Source organism: Aulostomus chinensis, chromosome 5 (assembly GCF_037954235.1).
Source record: "Aulostomus chinensis isolate RoL2024-O1b breed Wild chromosome 5, RoL_Achi_v1.0, whole genome shotgun sequence".
Classification (NCBI taxonomy): Eukaryota; Metazoa; Chordata; class Actinopteri; order Syngnathiformes; family Aulostomidae; genus Aulostomus; species Aulostomus chinensis.
This window is the reverse complement of record NC_141324.1, coordinates 23,569,581-23,593,225: the sequence shown is the minus strand read 5'-3', so window position 1 is coordinate 23,593,225 and position 23,645 is coordinate 23,569,581. Positions and strand designations below refer to the sequence as shown.

Sequence of the window (23,645 nt, the reverse complement as noted above, 5' to 3'; positions counted from 1 at the left end):
TATAAATCCTATTTGACTTATTTGGGTAGCAATATAGAATAATTGAATCTGTTTCCATCTTGGTGCTCTAATGGATTGCACCCTCTAGCCCAGTTAATGATTTTCAGAAAAGGAAATACACTTCACAGGGGTGGGATGGCTCAGATGTAGAGCGGCCGTCTAGCAACTCAAGGGTTGCCGGTTCGATCCTCCCTTCCCCCGGTGACCATGTCAAAGTGTCCTTGAGCAAGATACTGAACCCCTAATTGCTCCTGACGACCCTGCGACGGACTGGCAACCCGTCCAGGTTGAACCCTGCCCCTTAACAGATAAGCAGTATAGAAAATGGATGGATGGATGGAAACACACTTAAATAATAAAAAGGAATAGAAGATAAAGAGCACCTTATCCCATATTACTTATTTAACAAGATTTTTGTTTTGGAAGCAAATGGCACAGTCATAATGGTAACAGTTTTTGTTGACAATACCGCTGAGTCTTGAAACCGTTTTAAATATCAAGCTGTGACGACTTACATAATTGTTTGCATGGTGTGTAAGACAGGCGCTGTTCACTGGACAGAAGCTTGGCGTGTCTGAATGCTTGATCCGCTATCTGCAGCCAAAAGTGTGTTGCAACACCCGCTCTGGTTCTTAGTACAGCTTAGTAAACAAAGTAAGGGTGTGGTGGTGTGCTACCTGGCAGTCAAACTGCTCTCGCTGTGTTTTATCACTGAGCAGAAGTCAACCTCCAAAATGTAAGAGGAAAAGTCCCCCCCCCCCCCCCCCCCCACTCTATTCCACCTCGGGACATGCTAGTGCAAAACCGCCAACGTCTTCCATTACAGTTGGCATCTCATGTGTTACAACAACCAAGCTGAACACTGACTTGAAGCTAAAACACTCACTGAGCCTTTTGAAGTTGTAAATACAGTCATGTGTCACAAACTTGCCATACTGTTATGAAAAAATAAGTACTTAAAACCCACATCAGGTACTTCCAATACCAATACACTTGCATAAGGATTTACAATTACAACTTCACTGCAGATGGTATCAGAGGGCCTGTGACACGTACATGAGAACTTTACATGGAGGAAACAACCGACCGCACCTCCTCCCCACAAGTCCAGGGTGAGAGCCACACGACGGGACACTCTCTCCTTTTTAGTTCGTATCCAAGACAGTCAGTGTGAAGAGCTCTGACTCCAAGAGAGAAAACTTCCACATATCTTGTAAAAACAGAGAAAGAAGTGCAGGAGGGAGGATGAGGAGGAAAAGAGGCCCATAATAAGACGATGAACAAAAGTCCTTTTAGGCAAGCATCTCTCTGGCAGCAGTTAGCACGTGATGACAGAACACTACAAGTGAGAAAAGTCGATTCTTTTTTTGTGTGTGTGTGTAACAGAAATTCCACCAAAACTTTTGAATTTGTAGTGTAGAATAAGACATTTTGGGGAAGCCCTTGCCTGGCTGACACGGGCGCTGCAGCAGCAGCAGCAGCTGGTGTGGTTGTGGCGTTGAAGGCGTGGTCAGGGCGGGCTTAAAGACTAAAGTGAGAGTCTCAGGACCTCTAGTAAAGGAGGATGCGGCGCTCGATGGCTTTGCGACAGATGGGGCACTCGCTCATTCGGTCCCCGCAAAGCTGGCAGGTGCCGTGGCCGCACATGAAGATCATGTTCTTCAGCCGGTCCAAGCACACCGGACACATGGTCTGGAAACAGACGGGCAAAGTTAATCATTGTTTTGTTGTGGTTTTAAATCAGGACACTGAGAATCAACTGAGCCGAGCCCTAGATGGAATTAATGACACAGACGTTGGTTTGCTCAAACATTTTCCCAGCAGTAGTCATCACTTCTTGGTTTGGCTTCATTTACTGTTCTGCTTGGAAGTTCACGAGTCATACCTGGTCCACAGAAAGCTGAGATTGTGTGGAGGTGAAAACTCTCATAGCTCTTGATACTAGAGCTGCTACAGTTGAAATCTGTACCATCTTGAGAAAAATCTGTTCATAAAAAAAATTTTCTTCATGAAGAATTTTGTCAGATTAAGACAAATTATTTTTTGTTTTATTGAGAAAAATCCCATTGTGGTTACTAGGGGCAACAAGGCTCAGCGGTAGAATGGCCATCCAGTAACTGAAGGGTTGCTGGTTCGTTACCCCTGGAGAAAATATATCACCCGTTTTGGGACGTTAGACAACTCAAGCACATTGAAAACCCTCATTAAATTGGGGTTAACTCGTGACTTGGTATGTTCCCAAAATGTAGTCGAGGACCTTGATCATCGAGCAGCTCATCAAGAAAAACGATTAGTCAGCAGCTGCAACTGTCAGATCCCGGTCCAGGTTTACAGACTCACCTGCTCCTTGATGTCCTGGAGCTGCTGCTGTAGCTTCTGTACATCAGCGTTAACGTTGGTGTTGTCTTTGTCTCTCTGCAGGGCCGGGATATTTCCACTAGCTGTTTGGACAAAATATAACCACTTGAGGCGAGGAGAAGGAAGCCAACAGTGACAGACTACGCTGCCAACGGAACAGAAAAGCAGCAACATTGCAATTCTGACACAAACACGCACTCTCCGCGTTTGAATGTTCGGCAAATGCAGATCCATTGCACTTTTCTCTTGTGAAATCATGGCTCATAGGACACAATTAGAACGGATTCACCAGCTCTTTCACACATGCAGCACACAGCAGGAATTTGTCCATGTCAGGTAAAATGTCACTTCTGGAGATGTTGGTTTATGTGACAAGCGGTGGACACCAAAGCTAATGTTGCCTGCTGCATCCATGGATGCTTGTAATTCAACCAGAAACAAATATGTCTCTTGCTATTACTGGATGTGCCAGTCATGTGATAAGAAATTGTCCCCATACCTGCCAACCAGGTAGAAAGCCCCGGAGTGCCAGGTGGATCGTGATGCAACTCTTCTGGTGTTCTATTCAACATTTCCCTTAAATTTCAGCACCAGTTGTGACATTGCTAGGTTACAGGTTGGCAGCTATGCAATCGCCCACTGTGAATTCACACATGACACTGACTTAATGGTAGAGAGCTGGCAGAGTGATTTGCTCTTAATGATTTCAGGAGGAATTCCTGTGTGAAAGTAGCATGTACTGCTACAATTACTCTTCAATGAATTGATGTGCTTGAATTTGCTGGACTCAAACTGAGTGGGTGTCACACTCAAACATTTGCCACAAATAGAGAGGAGAACAGGCGCCAACTCATCTATCTGCAGTTACTGATATGTGTGTGTGTGTAAATCAGTGAAAGAACAAGTGGGTTTTCAGGGGAGGGGATAGGGGCGAGGGCAGCACTGTGGGGAGCTCTTTCGACCGGCTCTGATGAGGGAGGGAGGGAGGGGGTGGGGGAATGGGGGTGTGGGGGTCATGGAGGTATACTTACACCAACTTAGTGCCAGATTGTTGGGCTGGAGAAGATCCTGCGATCCCCCTGCCATAGAGTTAGAGCTCCCTGCTGGGAATAACCAGTCACATTGTTATAGCAGGAGCCGTCCTCACCAGCTCAATAGATGGCCTGAGGACCAAGACTACTCACTACAACCTCGAAGGGAGGTTCAGAGACAGAATTTGAAGAAGCCATAAAGTTGTTAACAATTATCAGGGAAAAGAAAGGGAAATAGAGTCTTTATAAATAGATTCGATCATTAGCTGGCAAAGCAAAAGGTAATAGTTTCTGTTTTTACCATCAGCCAAGAGCCTAAAACTTGTTAGAGATACATTACAAAGTTGGGAGTCAGATGTGTTCAGATGCCTTTCATGCACTAGATTTTCACTTTTAACAGTCTATGTTACTGGGATGAAACTACAGGAGATTAACAATAAATGCTGCCCCTTGCATGAGTGTATGTGCCTTTGGATCACATGGAGACATTTTTAAAAAATCTGGTGTGGACCTGAAATCTGTGACCTTGCAACAGTTCCCCTTTTAACTCAACATAAAAATGTGGAAAATACGACACCACCGGTGAGATGCGCAACTCAAAGAAGAGAGATATGTGGCGATAGCACGCTGTACCACTCGGAGACGACAAGATGGATCGTGAATGCAACAAAAATGAACGTGTTTACACACTTCATTAAATCGCTAATCACTCAAAGAGATTTACAGACATCAAAGTCATTTATAATATGTCTGACTACACTCAGGGCTGCTGTCCAATTGCAAAACTGCTTGTGCGACACCATCTTGAAAACAACATATCTCTCAGTTCCAGATGCAGCAGATATTCACTATAATGATCCAGTGCTTTTCACATTATAATGGGCAAAATGAAGATCAGTAAAACATTTGGACTCTACAGGAATATGAATCAGGTAATTAGGTTATCTGTATATCCCACGACATTATTGTATTATTCGGTGCAAAAACTAAATTCCCACTCATAAAATGATTATGAGAGGAACAAATTCTTTTCTCAGGGGAAATATAGTATGTAAATATATCTAAATAGAAGCTACTAAAATGATGGAAATGACTGATTCAAGCATGCCAGGAAAAGATCTAGTAGTTGTGGTATCATGAGAGCAAAGTTGGTATCTCAATCTGTACATTTCTACTAGGATGAAAAAGACAACAAAGTGACATATCAGTGATGCAAACATGACAACAAAACAAGGCAGCAACAAGAACAAGGGTCTGAAGAAGAAAAGAGTGTAGACTAAAAAAGAAAGAGAAAAAAGAGGAATTAAAAGGGAACGTGTGGAAGATTCACTCACTAAGGTCATCATCATCATCATCATCATCATCATCATCAGCGGCATCATCCTCCATACCTTTCCCTCCGCAGCAAAGAACGAAGGGGGTGCGGCGTTCCACCACAGCCCGGCACTGTACGCACTTCTTCATGAGGCTGGCACAGTCTGGCGGGACACAAAATAGATGGTTCACACCTGAAGTCCTTCTCAACTTTGGTGTTTTTTTTTTTCCAGAAGCCAGCAGGTGCCGCTGTCAATGCCGTGATGTTGAAATATGTGCAACTTACTCTCACAAGCGCACATGTGACCACAGGGCTGGAACAACACAGCTGCCTTTTTGTCAGAGCAGACTACACACTCCTCGATCTGTGGAGAGACAGTTTCACACAAAGAGGAAGAATAAATGAGATCCAGACTAGGTCATGAATCTATTTCAGGGTAGGACAGATGGTCGTGTCTCTGATACCTTGGTTCTGGACTGGACCTGATCTTTGCATATGAGACACTTTTTGACACGTGGCGAACAGAGGGAGCAGGTGGCAATATGTCCGCAGGGCCCAAATAGAGTGTCTCTCTTCATGTCAGAGCACACCATACACTCCTCCAGTGACTCGATATTGCTGGTCAGAGATGCACTGCGGGTTCCCACCTGGCCGCTGGGAGATGAGAGAATTAAAATGTGAGACAATAAGCGATTGATATCCGTCAAAAACACAAAGAAATGGGAGAGACAGAGACGCAGAAAGCCTTACAAGAAACCATGAAACATCTAAAGCGTGTGTGTGTGTGTGTATGAGAGACGTTCGGATGAATTACTAGGAACCCAAGTCTGTTATGCTTTCATGTTGCTTGAGTTCCCAGCAGCACTCTAGCTCATTTGAAGGTGTCTACCATAAAGGACAGAATACAGGTGCACTCCAAATTTCAAAGGCAGAGCTACAAATGATGAGTTGCTTGACTCCAGCTCTTCAGCTAGATGATCTCCACTCACTCTTGGCAAGAAAGTAAATGATAACGAACTACTCTTCTAAGAGATGTTTACCTGCTCTTCTCTTTGTGGCATTTAGCCAGAGCCTTGCAGAGGCTGGGGTCGGGACACAGGTCTAGAGGGGACTGGCCCTTCTTGTTGCGAATGGTCAAATCTGCGCCATTAGCAGCAAGGAAGCAGGCGATGGATGCTGCACTCTTCTTCTCTGCCCCCTGGGTGCCTAAGCCCATGATTAACTGCAGAGATACAAACATAGAAAAATGGAGAGTAATCAAAGACACAAATAAGCAGTCTATTCCAGTGAGAACAATGTGTGTCCTTTACAAACTGCCACTCACACCGCAAATCCACAGGAGAATGTGGGAAGGATTTTTATATGATTCCGATAGGTTAAATTAAAATGATCCATGTCAAAATACTATTAGATTAAGGCTAATTAATTAAGGAATCAAAGGCGTTCCTTAAGACATCTCTAGGGCGCCATAACCCCCTCAACCCCACCCAAAATCACATTAACAGTCCCGTCTCTGAAAATCCCCGGCCCAACTCAAAGCTGCTCTCTCTTTACGGCAATTTAGGCCTTCCATGTCTGATTGTCTTCAGCTAGTAGCTTTTACATCTCTGCTGATGGACCCATCGGGCTGACTAATTCAATTCTCATCCTGAAGAGGGAAGAGCTATGGGAGAGTGACCCAACTGCACATATCTCAATTATGTCTGCTGTCTGTCTGTTCCGCTCTTTCACCGGAGAACCAGGGAGGGCATGAGGAGGGACGGAGGAGAGAGAGAGCGAGCGAGAGAAAGCAGGAGGAAGACAGAAGGTGACAGGTAAGGTAAGTCTGTCACTGCAGGTATACCCTTAAACTCATCTCTGTAGGGATAAGTGATGTGGGGCGTAACTATTACGTTACATGCTCCGTTTTGCCCTCCACAGAGGGATGGAGTCATTCAGGCTGATCAAGAGATGGTAGCGAGCTGGATGACTGCTCCGTGTCGGGCAGCTGTCTGAATGATGGGCTGAATACGCTGGGCTGTCCAGTGATGCAGATGACGGGGGGCTAAGGGGCTCTGAGCTTGCTGTCGAAACATGACTCGGCTATAATTTTTTCACACATCGGGCAGTGGATCACCTAATGATCTCCATAAGTTCCGGCAAAATGTTTATTTGTTTATTGATCAATCATGAGCGCTCGAGACAATCTGTGCGGACAAACTACATCATCATTATCAAAACGTCATGTTTCAATCAAAAAGGTGTTTGTACCGTGTTCTTGGAGGGCTCCCAGGGTTCGACTTTGCTGACGTCCTGCATATCTTGGAGTTGTCGTAACTGGGAAAGCGTGTGGTGACGAAGCGCCTCATGGAGTGGCGTGTCTCCATCCTTGTCCTGTACGTCAAGCTTGGCCTCTGCTCGCACCAGGAGCTGGTAAAAACAGGTCAACGATCACAAAAACCACATGAGACTACAACTTAAATATCAGGTTTGAATGCAAATGCCACAGTACTGATCTACAGTGTTGCTGCTTCCAATGCATTGCTTCACTATTGTCAGGATTGTTTGATCATGATGAACTGCATTTTTTCTTGAGTCCACAAGATGGCAACGTGGCAATCTCACTCCAACATTACACCAAATGACTCTGAACGAGACTGCCTCAGAGAGACTTTACTCTACACAGCAGCCTGAAACCAGAGGCGGATTCATCTGCAGGACGTCCACTACTGCATATTAAATATCGTGTCACAATTATGCTGCTGTAATCCCTTTGGAGTGCGGTCAAAATAGAGGGACTGATGGACAAGATTTTCAGTTTGAGTGAGAAGTAAGATGGAAAAGAACAAGAACAAATGAAAAAATCATCCAAAAAGTGAAGTTTCACCCACTTACCCGGACTATCTGGGTGTGTTGGCGCTCCACTGCCAGGTGTAAAGCTGTCTGCTGGTTCACATTCTGGATATCCAAGCTGGCATTTCCCTGGGAGTGGGGAAAAAAAATAAAATAAAATAAAGGCAATTACGGTAATATTAGCAGGGACTCGAAGGTAATCACATATGCATATTCATGTTGATAAATGTAAAATAATGAATGTAATAATAAAAAGGAATTCCTATAAACAATAGCTAAAAAGATTCTACCAGCTTGCTCTCTTTATATGCCCTCAGAACCTTCCTCCTTTCAAAATTGCACAACTAAGTATCACAGACTGGCTGGAAAAGTGCATCCTACAACAACACTATATTTGATTGTCATTTCCGATCGAGCTGAGAAGATGTGCAAAAAAGATAGCTAAGCATTGTGATCAGGCAGGAGTGTGAAATCCCAAAGCAATGAGACTGACTGGCTGGGTGGAAAACTGCAGTGCACCTTGTAGTGTGGCGCAATATCTAAACAGAAAGCTGAGCCATCACTGCAAACCAGCCCATTGCAGAGACTTGAGGGGGGGGGGAGAAAGGCCTTCCCCTCTAAAAGGATGGCAAGACATTCATGTGTTGGAACATTGCAGCTACCTTGCTGCCTTGCACCATATCCTAAATAACCCAGTTCCTGCTTAATCATGTGCTGTATACTCCTATACGCGTCAGTCTTTGGGGAGTTAAAACTGCAGTCTCAATGGGAAAATAGAGCATGAACCTATGATTGCAAGAGGAGGAGGATGTAAGGCCCAGCAGCACTAAAGAAAACCCCTGGAGGCCCTGCGAACTGTATAGATTCAATAAAAAATGGCAGTTAAAGCAGCTTCAACTGCGTGCTGGCTGCAGGGAGTGCAGTAGATGCTGCCGTTAAAGGTGTGAGTCGTCAGAAAAGAGCCAGGAATGCAGACTTGAGCTGCTGCACCAAGTGCGAACAAAGAGGGTTTCTTAATGAGTATTCATAACTGCATTTGCTGTCTGGTTCACTGATTAGTCAACAATTAAACTAGTTACATGTATGTCTGGGAATGGGTGTATTTACCTGATGGACTAACAGCTCAGCCACCTCCACATGGTTATTGAGGGCAGCCAGGTGCAGTGCAGTGTAACCATCATCCTTCTTTTCGTCAACAATCCAGGGCCTCGGCAGTTTGGACAGAAGTACACGCATGGCACTGCAAGGGAGGAAGAGGGAAAAAAGAGGGAGAGGTGAGCTACGTGACAAAAAAGATAAAACTAACGTGTATGATTCGATTCTCAGTCATATGGGTCATGAATATGCAAGGAGGGCTAACTCTATAGACTGTATAAAATGAGTGGATGTTGCAACTGTGACGTCGTCCACTGGTTTGTGGACCCCTATTTTGAGGCCTTACATTTGGAATTTCAGCTTTGATGTATTTGCAAATGAATGTATCTGTAATTTTAACAAGTGAGGAGCTGGACAGAAGCTGTCGCTATGGTAATGACAAGCAAGCTTACAAAAGAAAACAAAATGAAGATTTCAACAAGCACTTGAGACCATAAACTGATAAGGAAAGTGAGGTAATGAGTGAAAAGTGGGGTCATTTTCTCGTAGACTTCTATATATAGGAGGCTTGTAACCTTTTTTGTAACCGCTGGAGTCACCCCCTGCTGGCTACAAGAAAGAATACAGTGTTAAGATGCACCTACATCAAAATACTATGGTTAAATTGAGTGTAACTGTGGATAAAGACTTCAAGTATCTACAATTAATCCAGTTGCCCTCGATTTAAACCCTCTTGGCTAAAGCCAATACAATCAATGTGGCAAAGAAGAAAAAAAAAAAGGTTCAAATATGTGATGCTGAATTCCAAAATATATCAGTTCTGTGTAGACTCGGGCTGCTGGATATCACAGGATTTGAGCTGATGATACGCAACATGTCCTAATACCTGGTGTATTTTTACAGGAGCACATTTCGCGTTTTCACAAAAGTGGAAAAAAAAACTCCTAAATCAACTTAGGGAGGAGCAGCTTTCCCAGGCAGGGTTATTTACATCTGGCTTTGAGCAGAAGAAGTGCTGTGTATTACCGTCCCCCCTACCCTCTCTTCTGTTAAAAAGGGAAGCCACTTTTCCCTTGATGATGCGCAAAAGCAACTATCATTGGGAGGCAAAATGGTAATTACACAAGATTTAGCTGCATTCACTCAGGTCTCCTCTTGGGGAAAAAAAAAAAAAGATGGGGGGGTGAGAAGACAAAAAAAATCATGTTTAAACAGAGCTGTTTAACAGAAGTGGCTGGTGTGGTAACAAGAGCGAGTCAATTCTATTGCATTGAAGGTCATTTAGAGGATGTGTGCCACAGAGAGACAAGGCAGGAAAAGGAAGGCTGTAGTCAGTCAGTGAGGACAAGGAGGGATGCTGACCGTCACTGCTGCTCAAGGAAAACACACTTTCATTTCATACAGAAATCCAGTATTATCAAATATCAGACAGCAGGTGGAAGGGATGGGTTTCTCTAATCTGTATTAAAGTCATTCAGAATAGGCCTCCTTAGATGCCAGTTATTAAGAAATCAGCTACATTTCATTTCATGACATTCAGAGCTCTGGTCTGACCGCTACTCTTTGTTTTATCCCATGGGGAAAAATCTCAGATCCAGGATATATAATGAGGAACTAGAAAGCAAGCACTAACCTTCAATTTGTACAAATATATTATAGAATACAAAAAAAAAAGAACTTAAAAAGCTTGATCTCTGAGCAGCGGCCGTATCTCACCAGTGTTTAGGTACACACTGTACCTTCAATAAGCATTAAAGCAGCAGTGCTGGAGGAACACTTCTGACCTTGATCCTGAATAATAATGCAGGGCATATCTTTGAACTGCGACAAAAGGAGGCAGCTGATTTTACTCTGACTTCAATATGTTTGAACAGCCCCCATGTGAGCAGTGGGAGTGTTTATGTCCACAACAGTAAGGTAAATATGTTCTGGAAGAGTGCAGGGAGGACATGTGTTTTGGTTTAGACAAGGGACGATCGGTGAAGAGTGTCCACTATTAAGATAAAGAATACAACTGCGAAGGAATAATCTGGCTGCCTCACAGACTGAAGGTAATCAGGATGGTAGATTCCCTATGGGTTTAGGCTAAATCTACAGCTTGTCTCCCTCCTTCTGGGGTTATGAAAGAGAGCATCATCAGCCCACCCTCTTGAGGAATTCAGAGAAAGAGGGGCAGAGAGGCAGGGGGGCAGGCATTAGGCATCTCTGTGCGGACAGAGATCCATAGCTGCTGTACTGCTGCAGTGATGAACAGCGCAGCACACTGATCCCAGGCTCCCTCACTCTCTCTCCCATCTCTCGTTGCACAGAAGAAAGCACACACACACACTCGCGCGCGCACACACCTGCATTGCTTGCAGCCATGTTCAACCACTTAATGCAGAGAAGCACTGCTTAAATGTGATCACAACCGCACCCCTTCAGCCTAATCTCACATTCATAATATGTCGCCTTTGTTACACAGAACTATTTGCTTGCGTAGTGTAGATTTACCCACTCATGGGGGACTTTTGAGTAATTCCATCCGTTGCGCTCCCACTGGGAAGGAGTTGAGACTTAGACAAGCAAATTATTTGAGAAAAGACTTAGCCACATCAGATTCTTGCCTGAAGCTATAAGATAAAATGTATTCCTTGTGGTGGTTAAACATAACACTCCTTTATACTTTCCAAAAGAATTGAGGACAATGGTCCCTCATAAAGCCTTTGTTCCTTTTGTCTACATCTTCTTGCTCTTATTGGTGTAATACAAAACAGTTGGGAGATCTGGATTGGCTGGAATTAATTCCTATACTTTAACAACTGGCCAATCAATCCATACGTTCTGCACTACGGGGGAAGACTGGCACCTTCTTGTGCTAGTGCCATGCACACAGATGCCGGGCAGGTGTTTGCTGGTGTAGGGAGCCCCTCCAATAGTAGTCTGGATTGACAAGCTCCCTGCCACGCTGGGCAAAATGGGCGAACATTAATATTAATGCCCCACACTGACACTGCTGCATTGCAGTTAAGGTCATTGCTGTAAAGGCAGAAAAAGGAGAGTGAATTAATAATGAAGAAATAAATTCTATGGTTGTCTTTTATCTCTTGCGTAAGTGATGTTAGCGGTGACTGAAAATGGAGTGAAACGGTTTTGGCCCTGGAGGAAACCACGCCTGGCCGGGCTGCAGATACTTGACTGAGACCGAGGAACTGACTTGACCTAGGAGTTCAAATTTGAGAGGTTCTCCTCGATATGGAGAGTTATTTACAGTGTTACGTGGATCTGATGCTTCGGACTGATACAGAGAAACAATGCTAAGGTCTGCAGGCTTGCAGGAGGCTGCGTAGCTGAGGAAAGGGAATGGTAGAGGAGAGAGGGAGAAGGGGAGACATGATGGAACTGGGTCACCCTGTGAGAGATCTCAAGAGTCCCTCAGGAGTGCCATGCTGCGGCCTGTTGTCTTAGGCTACAATTTGTCATTGACTGGGACGCTCTCTGACGCCCTCAAACTGTGTGTGTGTGTGTGTGTGTGTGTTGGCGTTTGTCATTGTACACTAGACAGTAAACTGACTGTGTGTGTTTGTGTGAGTTAGGGGTCGACAGGGTCCTTCTGCTGCCCTCGCCTTGCTGACAGCCATCTGTGTGGTGGTCAGTAGCCGTTATTACAACAGGAAGTGAGAGTCGGGGGACAATAACTTGGGTAGGACAGGGCAAAATGGGAACAGTCAACATCCAGTCAGAGATTAATGGCTGCGTGCAAACATATGGTTACGCTGATATCGGAGACGTGTTTGGCATACTTTCATTTATTAACTGGCTTCAAGCTCAAGAATGAGATCCAAATTCTGCATTGGAAATTAGTCACTGAAAGGTGCCACCTGCTTTGAAAAAAATGAAATGCTTGATAAAAAGGATAATTAAATTTAAATAAATTCCCTGGCCAGCATATAATTGTGGTTGTTTATCTGGTAGGCTTTTCAGAACACAACTTTTACTAGCTACTGCAAATAATCACTACCTTAACACATGACCAAAAAAACAACAACATTCTAACAAAGTTTATTCATGACCTTGGGAATAAAACTTGTACCAAATGAACCCACCTCAAGATCAAAGTAGCAACTTTTCACAAAACTTTATTGCACCCCCGCCTAAAGTTGACAAATCCATCACCAAGAAAACCTGAGCAACATCCATCAGCTGGACGAGACGCTTTGAGATACTTTGGTTCGCTTCACTTGTAACGTGTCCCCCCCCCCCCCCAAAATTTGACTTGATCTATAAAAGGGAGATAAGTTGGTCACATGGTACCGCGAGGTTCTACAGTATGATGTAGAGTCCTTCTCACAACAGCTTTTCCTGATGAGGCAACTTCAGATGACACAAGAGGTGTTGAGCTCATCTGGGTCAGGATCAATACTTTCAGGTCCTTTGAAATAGTGAACCCTGTTCCCAACAAATCATTCACAAATGCTACACAACAACTCCGAATGGAACGGGGGAGACTCTCTTCATCATGGGTGAGGGGGGGTTTGAAAGGCACAGAGGACCTAAAGTCAGTGGCAGCTGGAGGGGAAAGAGTGATAAATCCGTTCAGGATTTCAGTGATTTTGACATTCATCCTGATGGGAGAGAGGACGACGGCTTACAGATCGCTTACTGTTCACTTCAGCAAGTTTGTTGCTCACAATCAAAACAGGATTATAATCAATTGTGATTTTTGTCTACAAACGATTCAGACAATTAGAAAGAAATAAAGGTTGGGTTTTTTTTTTTTAATTGAGGGATTTTTTCCCCAATGTTTTGGTTCAAAATTCATCTCAGCCAGGCTGTGCATGCTAAGCTGAGTTGAAGATGACAAAGAGAGCCTTTAGTCAGCCAGAAAGGTCAAATCAGCTCAACGGTTTGTTTTACACACTTGACACCGAACAGCAAGTCAGCAACAGTGATGTTAACAAGGGTGTTGACTAGATCGGGATTTCAATATCGACCTGAAAAAATGAGAGTATGATTCTTGCACCTCTCGTTCCACCAGTGACAAACTTGTCGTCAGCGCTGACATCAACATTACTTGCTGGGTCTAACATGGTCTCAGTATTTAGGAAAACCTGCGCAAGACACATGCTAAACAACAGAGTTTACCTGGTGTATACAACACAGGCGTTCAAACACACAAAAATGAAGTATATGCAAATATAAGTCCAGATCCTGCAAAGTTCACCCTGGCCATAGCCCCGCCCACAGAATCAATTAGTCTGTTCACTCTGTCAGTGCCACCCCACCACCATTGTCTGCCCTGCTGTGGACAGTGCGGGCAGCATGACTCAAAGGTAGAGTGGCCATCTAGCAACAGGAGGGTCACTGGTTCGATCCTCACTCCCCTCAGTGACCGTGACGTAGTGTCCTTGAGCAAGATACTGACCCCATAATTGCTCCTAAAGAGTAGGGTGGCACCCTGCATGACAGCTTCCACCATCAGTGTGTGAGTGTGTGTGTGTGTGTGAATGGGTGAATGAGACCACACTGTAAAGCGCTTTGAGTGCCGCTAAGGTAGAAAGGCGCTATATAAAAATGAGTCCATTTTAAATAAACACAGGTAGCGTCCATCAACAGTGCAGCAGAGAGCTGTGGACGAGGACCTAACTGGCTATGCTCGGTTAAAAAAAAGCCTTTCATTACCATGCTGTGAAGAGAATAATTTCCCCTACAATGTGACCTTCCCCTGCCTGCCTGTACCTGAGGCCCCTGAGTGTGCATGCTGTTATTAAGGAGTATTTGCATACTGGGAAGGGGAAAGAAGAGAGAGGGGAGCATTTCTATGATGTTTCAGTTATCACTATAGCTATTGTTGATGCCTTCAAGGTGTTTCGGAAGGGTCGGATGCATTTTCAACCAGCTCAGGTAGTTTGTACACATGTCAAGTAGATGGGGGCCTGTAAAAGCTCAGCTTTAATTAGCCTTAAATCAAAATGGTGCATTAATGTCCCATTGGTTCAAGATGACCCAGTTATGTACCCATGCTACTTTTCCTTTGCACTTTAACTCTTCTCCAGCACCTTGAAAAACTCTCAGCCGTAACTATCATAATACACAGCCCCTCCACCCCCCTGAAAATGAAGAATGGCATTAAAGAAAGACAAAACTGCATCATTACATTTGAGACAACAATGTGACATCATATAATGAACTTTTTGGCTGATATGGAAGTTTTTAATAGTCTCTGATGTTGAAATATAAAGGTGACAAAAGCACACACAAGTATTTGGCAATGGCATTTGTGCTGTCAAGTCTGAGAAAAAGACAAAGACTTGGTTTGAAACTAAGCCTTGAGGTGTAAGATTAAAACAGACCTGAATACACTGTCGCCAGAGCATCTTTCATTACACTCATTGCACCTCAAATAATCTGCTGACAGAGTAAAGAAAATCATCTTTCACCCCTTCACCCCATTCACTCCATTTTCTCCAAACAGTCCTCTGGTAGACACGATGGCTCACAGCCCACTCAAACCTGCTGCACATACAGCTTTTCTCTTGCAGTGATAAAGAAATGACTTTCACTAAAACGAACCCTTCTCGTCAATATGCCCTTTTCAAGTCCTTGTGTATCTATCTAATATTATAGCACAATGTGCTTGGTGCGCTATGGTGTACTATGATGGAAGACAAGATTTTATGGCTGTAGTGATTGTTAAAATACACGCTTCAACAGAGTCCTTCAGAAAAATGTGGGTGAAATCACAAATGCTTCATCACGACAGTCAAGAGATGCTGTTGAGCAACTTCTCCTCCGCCTCATTCACACAGGCAGCCTTTCCCAGAAGTGTTCCGGCATTTTCCTGGGGAGAGGTCACGTGTAAATGGAAAGTTAACATTGATTTTCTGGCAATTTCCCTGCATGAGACCTGGCAACATTAGCGGGTATATGCAGGGAAGGTTGTGCTGTGAATTTAAGCGGGAACATTACTGAGTGGGGTGTATTATTGCCCTCCACAGACATCTTGCCCTACCTGCACTATTGCCATGTCATTTGTGAACATGTGCAAGACAGGAATGTTTTGGAATGGGGCTGCATGTGTGAGTGGTGAACATAACTAGTGACACCTGTAAGGCATTTCTGTTAATTTACTAGGACCTGTGTGTGAAGGAGGATTAACCTCACTACTTTAACCTCAAAATGGATGACGGTAAATCCTAAATCTTAACTTTAATACCTATCTTATCCAGGCTGCATCTAGTAGTGGAGGTCATCAGCGTTACTGTTGTCTCAGCATATGGAACCAAAAAAATGATCTTGATATCAGATATTTGTCAGATACTGATGTGAAAAGCTGGTTGGGGGAAAGGCAAGTATTTATATTACTTGTAAATTGTCATTTAACAGGGGTCATAGCAGTGCTTTCTGATGAAAGTGCGATTGTAATATTTTGTTGTTATTTGATGTAATTTTATTGCATTCTCTTCCACGCATAGTAAAGGCTAAAACTTTAAATTAAACATTGGATCATTACATGTATCAGCCACAACCCAAATCACAGGTACCAGCACTGAAAAAGTTGGGCCGGTGTTTCCCCAGCCAGCAGGTAATTGTCTTTTCCATGTTTCCACACAGAGGTACAAAGCAGTAAACAGAAAAGAGGGACTAACTGGGGGTTTTGCAGAGCAGTGGAGAATTCAGCGGCTCTGAAGGTCCTTCGATCGACAGCCTCTCAGCAGCCTACCACGCTGTCACCGTATGGGCAGACAGTCTGAGAGGCTCCCATGATATACGGTCTCATGGCAAATCCAACACTTTAAATCACCCCCTCTCTCCCCGGCCTGCCTCCAACCTTTCTGCCCCCACAAACACATTACAATCCACCTGAAACGATCATCTCTGTATGTTGTAACCTGTGAGGGTCCCTTTACACACAGAAAGCCAGCAGTAACAATACCTCCCATTAAACAGAATAGTAAAACGTGTATAACACACCGTCAAATTCTGTACTGCTGTAATTGGCAGAGCAGATCCAAAGTGACACAAACAGTCTGCCATATTGCAGTTGATGAGATTGGCTTCTTCAGCAGTTACACTTATAGGCACACATGCAGAGAAACAAGCGAAAGAGTAGTTTGGTAATTAAAATCTATTGTTTGCAGTGGGAAATAATAGGGATCAAAGGGCCTTGTAGCAGCTACTGCCTCCCCTAAGCACTGAGACATCGGGCCATTTGCACCAGAGAAGCACACAAAATGTCGAACTGCCAACTTGTTAATGGCGGGGGGGGGGGGGGGGACAGAGCCAGTGTGAATGTACTGTACAGTATGTAACACTGAGTGGCTCCATCAAACCTTGAACACGTTCCACAAACATAGTCTAAACATTGCAATGGAGGCCTTCAATTCTTTTTTTTAGCTACGCTATTCTCTCCAACTACTGTTTCATAAAAATATTTTGCTTTTGAAATTTATTAAATGTCACACACACACACACACACACACACACACACGCACACACAAAAGGACACAAATGGTTATCCTCTCTGACCTGTCACACTGCATTTACATAGGAGCCATTGACTTCAGTGTCCGCACAGGTTACCAAGGTAACATGGCCTGCATTATTCAACAGCTTAGCTAGGTTTAGATGTGAACACTGGCCTGAACGTGTCCCTAAGAGTATATTAGCTTTACTGATACCACTTATGCTGGCAAAAATTGTATATAACTGCATACAGGGCAGGTTCAGATTCTCAACTCCAGCTGGGAAGCTGCTCCTGCAAGACTGCAAGAACAGGGTCTAAAACTTCAGTTTAGTTAAGTAATTCAACAATTCAATTCAACAGATCAGTTATCGATCCTATACTTTTTTTAACACTTAAATAAAATTTAGTAATGATACTTAATATTAAAGGACACAAACTTTTGATCAGCTAAATGTTTAGGGTCTTATTTGCATGATGCAGAAAACACTGACATATTTGCAGGATGAAGGAATAAAATTCAAAAAACTGTCGAATTGTGTGTTTGTGTTCTTTGTAATTTGAGGGTTTCCCTATCTTGCCTAAGCTTTTTTTTCACAGCACCAAGGGGAACTGAACATAAAGAATTATGCAGAGTCTCTACAACGGCATCATTTACGATCCCACTGGTGTTTATGTCAGAGTTTCAGCAAAGGCGGGGCTCATGCAGCTCCTTCACTCACATATATGCACTGCAGTGGACGTGGTGAAAAGTTGAAAATGCAAAATATTCCTGTGAGTGAACTACAAACCAGAACGTATAGAAAAGCCACATTTTTATCTGATTCGTTAGTGGGTAATTCTTATGAACCGGAGTAACAGGAGCTGTCTGTACGCAGCCCAACGGTTGAGCTTCATTTGCTTTGTATTTGCATCAATTGTTATATATTCATTTCACATACTGTTTGAGAAAAGTTTGAAAACTTACTGAACTGCAGAAATTCTATTCCTCCACAAGTATACCCTTTCTGATGACAAACGTGTTTCTATCAGGGCAAAATTTAGAAGTTAGAACAAAAAATGTTAATTGGGGAAACGTAACACAGAACAACTTAATATGCAGGAGGGCATTAATGGTGGTGACATCATCGACTATTAATGGTATCGTAATGATCCTGTAGGTCTTATATACAAGGTAAAATACATCAACTCTCATCATTAAGCTTGCTGGCTGGAAACAGACATGATTGCATGCTTTCAAGCGATTTATTGGGTGATAAAGCATGTTAAATATATACTGCGACGAGGTCTGCCCTGACGCTTTACATGCATTCACCCACAGAGGAAATATCCGGCATGCTTCTCAGTGTTATGTCATATAAAAACATAAATAAAAGTGTCGTCCATGGTGTTTAAGTACAATCAAGTGCATAAATAGATTCAATTACTTATTCCAATATATCAAATGAATAGATTTGTTACATTTGTTTTTAAATGTGGGTAAAAAAACATTAAAGATGTCTGACAGCTGTGCTCTGGAAGTATATCAACTTGCTCTGTCATATTTATTACCTGCATTGCTGAGGCACTTTAAGTGCCACAAATAAATCCTGCCCTTTCTAGGTTTGGCAAGTGGAAAAAATACATACCATCAGTGCTTATAGTGGCTTCACAATGCTAGCTTTTCTCTTTGCATGCTATAGTCACTTTCCCAAAAGCTCTTTATGTCCTTGAGTCCCTTCAGTAAGGGATGTACCCCTCCCTCCCTCATCCATCCATCCCTCGATCCCTTGTTTCCTCTTTTCCCCTCAATCCATCCATTCTTCTCTCCCTCTGCTACCCCCACCACTCCCTCTCCCAGCATGTGCTATAGCAACATAGCTGCCAGGACTTAATATTTCAGCATGCCACAGGACAGACAGAGCATTACAGCATAGCTGAGCTTATCTATTGGCTCAGAGCCACTGTTGGCCCAGCCCTCGAAGGATGTGTGGGCGTTCTGATTGGTCACAGGGGGATTGGGGCTTGTATCAGCTTGCCCTCTGGCTGATCTATTGGAGTGGTCCCAGCTCAAGGGAAGATGGACACTGGGAGGGCTTCTAGGATTGGGGGACTTTTCAATTAAGTCACAAAGCACGCTGCGTCTAGCAGGTACTCAGGCTTGCTGGATAAACTAGTCCCTGCACTACATCTTTAATAGGAGCATTCGACAGAGTGCAACAGAACTAGAATGCCTAGAACAAAATGCAGAATGTGTGACATGCATTTTGTTTATACTATGTGCATAAATGCTGATGAGGAACATTTTTCCTGTCATCTCCCTTGTTTGTCAATAAGCTTATATGCTTTTTCATCCTGCCGTCCCTCTGTGACTTTTAACTACTCAATCTACAAAACTGAACATTTCCTATCACACAAGTGTTTCATGTTAAACATTACTGTACACCCTTACATGAATCTGCATTTATGTAAGTGGAAAAAACGCATAAAAATATACGTATGACTCGGAGAAAATAGTCTTGCACATACGAGCACCCCTGCAATGAAAAGGTATTTGTGCAGTTTGTGAGTCACCTAATGGTAACATGTGGCGCCAGTAAAGCACAGTAAAAGATCAGAGGCAGGAGAGGTAGAGGAGCTTCCCCTGCAGTGAGGCTGGAGGGAACAATGGGATGCTGGATCAGAGAGCTTGACTGCCACTGGCTTCTGCCTCCAGCACCCAGGTAGGTTGGCCCATTCATAAATCACTTTTATTCCTCCAAGCGCTCAACAGCCTCACCTCTTCAAATGATGCACTGTGTAATAGGAAGAGGAGGGGAGGGGGGGGGCAGCAGACGGAGCAGGGAATGTGTGGGTGAGGGAGGGGAGAGAAACTGACGAGCGAGAGATAAAGAAAGCAAAAGGAAGAGCCAGGCTGATTGAAGAAGAGCATGGAGATTTACTCAAAAAGCACAAACTGGACTCATTAGAAGTACCTTTAATCCCCCTATGATGTTGAATGGTGGGCAGGCACACAGAACGGAGGAATTAAGCCAAAGTGAAAGACCAACCAAGAATTCACCAGGAGGCTTCAAGCACAAAGATGAAAGCTGAAAACTAAACTTACCAGAATTCCCTGTTCAAACCCCTTCAATCTGAGAGGAGATGCACCTTTCATTTTACTGAACTGAAGGAGTCCCGTTTGGACAATCACAAGACATAAAACACCAAAATACCCATTTTATCATTATAGTTTACTACTTTCACTATTTTAAATGACAGTGGACGCAAATAGGCTTTTAAACACTGATCACAAGACCAGACTAAATACATCTCGGCAGCTTTAACTTAATCAAGTGAAAATTAAAAAAAACCCAAAAACAATCGTATTCACACCCTGGAGTCAATATTTAGCAGAGGCATCTCTATCAGCAAATATAAACTTCTCTCTAAGGGAGTGCTTTATGTGAACAGTGCATTTTCAACACAGCGTTTTAGATGAAAATGCTCTGTTATGTTGCGAGAGCGATCCCCCAACTAACAAGTCATTCTGAAGTCCCGCTGCAGCAGCATGATGTTGCTGCCATGGAGCCTAGCGTTTCTGCTGGGGCAGCAAACATTTTACTCAGTATGACATCATCATCATCATCATCATCATCATCATCATCGGAGCATGTACCTGTCTGCCATAGTATTTCATAGCTCAACTTCTGTTTCATACTGAATTTGAAATCATCTTGTCATGTAGTAGATTACTTGATTACAAATCAGTGGCCTCGACTCTAACTTCTACCAGTGATTAATCGGACACAAATTCAAAAATCCATGTGGGGATGAATTCTATGTTTGTATTTAATTCAGACTAACTAGTGAATTGATTTTGTTTGCCTTTCTGTCCAAAATACTAATAACATATGTCTACAATCAACCCCAATTCATTTCCCTTTGAGTGGAGATATGTCTTAAGCAGCACTTGTAGGATGAACAACTCGTCCCGCCCCTCCATCCAGTGAAACAAAGCACATCCATTAGTAGACCCTTTTCTTATTGATCGATTAACTGCTCAGCTAAACATTCAGCCCAGCGCAATTGATCATGGAGGGAAGACATAAGCCATGCTGCTGAGTTTCAGGAGCAGATGGGATGGTAGAATGTAATTGAGATTAAACTAGTGGGTTGGATTGGGTGGCTGGAAGATGCAGGGTGGAGCCCAACATAAGGGAATTTTTTTTTTAAAAAGGACAAGAAGAAGGAGAAGGAGGAGGAGGTGGAGGAGGAGGAGAAGAATGAGAAGAAGAAGGAGGGCAGCCTCAACGTAGATATGCCAAAATCCAAAGTGAGAATAAACGCCCCACAATTTAGATTGTGTAAGATTTTCTTAATTTCTGGCTTCATTTGTTTTATCCTGTTAGAAACTTTTTAATTTTTTTTTAATTATGTGCATAAACTTAATTTCTTGATGTATTGTTTCATCAGTGTGTGTGTGTGTGGGTGTGTGTGTGTGTGTGTGTTGATTTTCTTTTTTTTTTCCCTTAAGATGAGCAGAAAATTACTCAAAAACTCTTTCTCGGTCCAGAGTGAACCGAAACTCAAATGTGCGCAGCGATTTAGCCAGCAAATCTTTTTAAGATTGAATAAGAATTACAGAGGTATTTTTAATTTTGCTTTTAATTTAACAAAAAAGAGCAGACAAAACTAACACGAGGCTGTCGGGCCCTAACAGGTGGCCATTCACAGCCGCCATTTCTGCTTATCTAATTCTGCATTTTGATTGGCTTTGTGAAGTTATGTTTTGAGAAGATACATTAGCTCAGAATCAATTTTCCCTTTTCAAATGTTCATTTCTTCTAAAAGTCATAGAGATAATTTAATTGAAAATCTATACATTGAGGTGGCAGTACATTAATTAAATTGCCCGCTTAAATCTATGCAAAATTGGCTTCATCATTAGAAAAGGCCTGAGATGTAATTCAGAGTGAGAGCTGAATGACTGGGAGCTTGTTAAAATGCTTGTCAACTTAAGCACCAGAGAATTGCATGACATTTTCCTGCCTCGTGAAAATACACGCTGATAAATGTTCTTCTATTTGGGGTTTTCACATTATATTTTCCCTGCAACTTGAAATGCCACAGCCTGGTTTCCATATGATTACATCTAAGAGCGCGTTCCCGTGGAAAAGACTGGTTTACTTGACACATCCGAGGGGCATTCTGCAGTTAAAATGCAGGTAGGGTAAAGTGAGAGGACGCGTATGCTGTCATTGAGGTATAAGAGGAGAGAAGAGGAGAGTGAAAAAGAGAAGAGGGCACAGAGGACATTGCTTCAATACAGTATAAATGTGCCCCGTGATGAGACCAACTAATTAAACAGATTCTTCAGTGGCCGCGCCTCGGGAAAGCTTGAAAAAGACACTTGAAAATTAATGAGAGCAGCCCAAACTTTTTAGTGCCTCAGAGGTGAGGCTGCCACTTGTCTCCCTACATCGCCAAAAGCAGTATGAATAAATAAATAAATAAATAAAAACACAACAATATCTCCCGCTGTCTAACATCCACTACGATTCTCTGCACTACACGTTCACCCTCACTCTCTCCTCCATGTCTTGAATATGCAGTTATTCTAAGTATAGAGGTGAGCACACCGAGGCCCGACCATAAGAAGAGTGTTCCTGCACTATTTAAAAAGAAGAATGATGCGGGGGGGGGGGGGGGTCAAAAGGACAGAGACAGTGAGGGCGTTATATCAGAGAAGGAGGTGGAGTTGGTGGTGAAGGATGTAAAACTGGGGGGGGGGGGGGGGGTCAAGGATATACAAGTGGAAGCATGAGAGACCACTTTATTTGGAGCCACTAAAAATAGTGTCGCAAATGGTAGCAGAGGCTAACTGGCCTAACACTCTTCTCTCCTTCCAGGCCAGTGGAATCGATAGGCAGGGAGCCGTAGCGAGGCTTCCCGGAGCCTGCAGCCAACAGTTGCTGAGGTCGGGGTGGGGGGTGGGTATGGAAAAGGGGGTGGGGGTAAAGAGAGGAGTTGAGTGGAGCAAAGCGGGAACTATTTTTTGCACTGCTTGACTAAATATGGTCAGTGAGGTGGTGAGACAAGACACAGGAGCAGCCCAGCAACAGGGGCTGAAGCATGTTTCGAATGCTTGGCTTCGCACACAGAGCTAACCGTTCAGCGCGGCCCTCCACAATGTGTGGTCAGGAGCCGCTGGCTGCTTGGCCTCTTGTCCCCAATTTGCTGCCACTGTGGTCCTCCTGTGGTCTCTGTCCTCTGAGTCCGAGCAGCATCTCTATTTGACTTTTTCCAGGATAAAGGCTGACGCTTGAGATGCAATATCAAGGATGCAGATCACATGAGTGAAAAAAAAAAAATCCTAAAAAAATAAACCACCAAACACATAAAAAAAAAGATATTGCACTATCCCCTGTCTCGATCAAATTGGATGGATGCTGTCTCTACCGCAGAGGCACAGCAACCTCTTTTTTCCCCATTTTTTTTAAACGCCCATTACAATTCACCTCTCAAAAATTCAGAAAACTCCTGCTTCTTAGCTACTGTACAAAGTTCCACTGAGTGATAAAAAGTGTATTTTAGGAAGAAGATAAAGCTC

At 43.4% G+C, this 23,645-nt stretch overlaps 1 protein-coding gene across 5 annotated transcripts in view; it reads right to left on the bottom strand.

Annotated features, from left to right (window-relative positions):
• Positions 1–772: 772 nt before the first annotated feature.
• Positions 773–23,645, bottom strand: part of mib1 (MIB E3 ubiquitin protein ligase 1) — a 49,168-nt gene continuing 26,295 nt past the window's right edge. Inside the window, exons 14-23 of one of the 5 annotated variants that reach the window (XM_086204015.1) lie at positions 8,644–8,776; positions 7,579–7,665; positions 6,955–7,113; positions 5,745–5,926; positions 5,169–5,358; positions 4,990–5,068; positions 4,724–4,867; positions 3,390–3,461; positions 2,341–2,441; positions 773–1,692 (exon numbers count right to left, since the gene is read on the bottom strand). In XM_086204015.1, the coding sequence (XP_086060141.1) occupies positions 1,552–1,692; positions 2,341–2,441; positions 3,390–3,461; positions 4,724–4,867; positions 4,990–5,068; positions 5,169–5,358; positions 5,745–5,926; positions 6,955–7,113; positions 7,579–7,665; positions 8,644–8,776 (1,288 nt within the window). In that variant the 3' untranslated portion in view covers positions 773–1,551. The remainder of the gene's footprint in view (positions 1,693–2,340; positions 2,442–3,389; positions 3,462–4,723; positions 4,868–4,989; positions 5,069–5,168; positions 5,359–5,744; positions 5,927–6,954; positions 7,114–7,578; positions 7,666–8,643; positions 8,777–23,645) is intronic. The other 4 variants (XM_086204016.1, XM_086204017.1, XM_086204018.1 and 1 more) reach the window with 4 other exon arrangements.